The following is a 3,101-nucleotide window of genomic DNA, read 5'->3' on the forward strand; positions in this document are numbered from 1 at the left end:
GTGCTTGGGAACTTTCTTCCCAACTTTATTCTCCACGGGTTCGGTGCTCTCCTGTCGAAATCAGACAGCTCTCCCCACTGCAGCCGTCCTGTCCTCCCTGGAGGAGCCCCCGTGGCCCAGGGGACACAGGTTTAACCCCTACCTGCCCGTCCCCGCTCTGCCGCTCGCCAGTGACGGCACCTTTGGGGTCAGGTTTCTCATCCACCTTCTCAGCTTTAGCTGCCGACTCGCAGGAACCATTGCTATCCTGCTTCAGGTCCACCTTGGCGCTTTCTTCCTCACTGTAATCCTCTTCCTCTGCCTGGAAGAGCCCCAGTTACTCAAGCAAGCACCTTTAGCAACGAGTCCCCTGGGCGTTTTCCCTCACAAGCCCTTAGACCTGCTGTCAGGTCCCTGTTCCTGTTGCCAGAGACCTGCCTCTTTCAAAGCAGAGGATTATCTCTCAAGGTCCTTTCTATCCCTGTGTTCTTACAGGAAAAGCAAACACTAAACACCTCTCCCCACCAGTGACATCAGACCCAAGAGTCAGGATTTCCAGGGCAGTCAGGACCAGCTCCACCACAGAGCCAGAGGCTGTCGGCGCCGAGAGGGACGGGTCTGCACGAGCTGGGGACACGGTGAGCACACAGCACGGGCCCTCCTGCCCTCCTTCCCTCCCACAGCCTCCTTCCCTCCCACACCAAGGGCCAGGATCCAGGCAGCGCCGTGTCTGCGGGTTCCCTGGAGCTGCTGGGCTGACTCACCCCGAGCCGAGCAGGAGCCTGACCTCGATTCACCCCCAGGAGCCTGCGAGCCCTGCTGCTCAGCACTAAAAATAGCCCTGCCTGATTAACAAAAAGACTGCTCTATATTTCTCTTTCAACACAGTGCATTTACACATCAACTGCTCCTCTTGTTTACGTTGGGGAAACCCAGCCGTGGCGTTATTTTTAGGCACAGGAACGGAGTCATCCTGGCAGTCAGTGATGCAATAGCCCCAGAGCAGACCAGGGCTGCTCTCTGTGGAGCTGCTCCCACCATCCTCCTGCCACGAGCCTTCCTCGCCCAGAGACTGTCACAAACTCACAGCCCCTGAGCTTCAGCTTCATCCGTTCACAAACCCACAGCCCCTACGAGCTCTGATTTCATCGGCCTTGTTGGCTTGTGTTTTCTCCAGCTGCTGCTCCCCTCAAGATCCCCAAAGCAGTTGTCTCAAGAGTTTTCACTAAAAAACCTTCATTACAGCTGTTAGAAAGCAGAACTTCTCTATACTTCCTCGAAAAATTCAACTTTTAGTTCTGAATTCAAAGCCCAGGGAAACCCACAGCCACAGGGTGCTGCCAGGAATAGTTACAGGGGGGACCCCAGGCACAGGGAACAGGGCTCGGTGCACATGAGGGGGGATTTTCTCCATGTACACCCAGCACAGAGCTGCCAGCACCCACCCCTCCAGCTACAGGAGACAGGGACACTGCCCAGGACGCCTCCAACCCAGCACTCACACTTTTAATTTCAATTAATTAAAACACAACCAGCATCCTGCACTTCCTTCCACACCCCACACGGCCAAGCTCTGCTCCTAGGACCCCACCTCTGCAGACCCAGGCGGTTTCTCCTGGTGCATATGGGCCCTACACCCACACCTGGGCAGTGTGGGCAGGTTCTCCCTGGCACTGGGGGTGGTACCAGGGACTGTCTGTGATAGGATGGCACAATGGGGGGCTCAGCTGGGCGGGGGGCTCAGTGGGGACACCCACGGCCCAGCACACTCTGAGTCTGTGCAGCTGGCACCAAGCACACAGGCTGCTGTCCTGGGACTGGCAGCAACTGCTGCTGATGGGGACAGAGGAGGAGAACGAAGGACACAGAGTGGGTCTGTGCTGACAGGCGAGGCTGGAGTCGCTCAGCAGAACCCCTCAGGGGCCAGGCTGGAGACTCCTCTTACCTCCGAGTCCTCCGCGCTTTCGTAATCCGAGAGAACGGCTGCGGGGGAAGAGGGGGTTGGGTGTGAGGGCAGCAGCAGGGACACGGCTCTGCCCCAGCAGCTTCTCCCCAGCAGCCCCAGAGGGCAGCACCCACACGTCCCTGACCCACAGCACGGGCAGCTCCCTCAGGAGGAACCGAGGGAGACTCTGGGCCCCGCTGTCCCCGCGCCCCACGCCCGCTGCTCTGAGCTCTGGGATCCCACTGGCACTCACCATCCCCCTCGATGCCATCCTCGCTTTCCTGCAGAGAGAGGGGGAGAAGGAGCATTAGTGGAGGGGCAGGTCAGATGCTGGGTCCTTCCAGATCCATCCTATCATCCCAAAGAAAACTAAACAAGATTTGGCCCTGGTCCAATTCCATCCACCCTTGGAAGTTCAGCTCCAGTGGCCACGAATAAACTCGGGGCTCCCAGCACCTTCCTCTAAGGTCCTTCCAGAGGTGGGGGAGACAGGTCAGGGAGAAAAGTGCAACCTGCTGCAGGTCCCAAGAGAGAAGGGAGCAACACGGCCAGAGGAGCCAGAGCCCCCTCCCTCAGAACTGGAGAGCCAGGTAGTGCACTCAGGAAAGGACAAGAGGCTTCCTAAAGCAGGAGCCCAGAACAACGCAGGGACACTGAGCAGGACGGAGGTCAGGCAGAGCTCTGCTAGAGACCCCAGTGACACAAACAAACCCTGCACCCCACAGACAGCTCCAGATGAAGCACAACACCTCAGAACAACCCAAGTTTTCAGTAAAGGGCCAGACCCATTGAGCCAGGCAGTGTCAAAAACCTCAGGCCAAAAACAAAAGCGGCCAATGCGTTAACAAGAGGAGAGCAAACACCAAAACAACCTAGCAGAGGTAGCTGCAGTTTGAGAGGACGCTGAAATAAGCAGCGCTATAAACCCAGAACAGGACTAAATCGTGGCTGGCTATAAACTGCCCAGCACTACCCTGCAGGGACAGGGGGGCAGCAGCACCCCCCAAACCCTTCACGATAGCTGCTCCCTTAAAAGAAAAAAACGCGGTCAGAGTAGATGAGGAGCTGGGGGCCGGGACCCGCTGGGAGGAGCCGGCCCCGGGGCACGAGGGAACGCCCTGCCCGGTGCCGGGGGGCCGCAGGGAGCAGCTTCCCCCCGCGCACACACAGGGGGGGC

General features: G+C 58.4%; 1 protein-coding gene across 1 annotated transcript in view; it reads right to left on the minus strand.

Moving 5' to 3' along the window:
* Positions 1-2,205, minus strand: part of CASC3 (cancer susceptibility candidate 3) — a gene marked incomplete at both ends in the record, with an annotated part of 3,018 nt that extends 813 nt beyond the window's left edge. Inside the window, 4 exons of the mRNA XM_008938063.1 lie at positions 5-51; positions 143-301; positions 1,925-1,962; positions 2,178-2,205. Coding sequence (XP_008936311.1) covers positions 5-51; positions 143-301; positions 1,925-1,962; positions 2,178-2,205 — 272 coding nt within the window. The remainder of the gene's footprint in view (positions 1-4; positions 52-142; positions 302-1,924; positions 1,963-2,177) is intronic.
* Between the last annotated feature and the right edge of the window lie 896 nt (positions 2,206-3,101).

The sequence above is a fragment of the Merops nubicus genome, unplaced genomic scaffold (genome assembly GCF_000691845.1).
Source record: "Merops nubicus isolate BGI_N331 unplaced genomic scaffold, ASM69184v1 scaffold40573, whole genome shotgun sequence".
Lineage (NCBI taxonomy): Eukaryota > Metazoa > Chordata > Aves > Coraciiformes > Meropidae > Merops > Merops nubicus.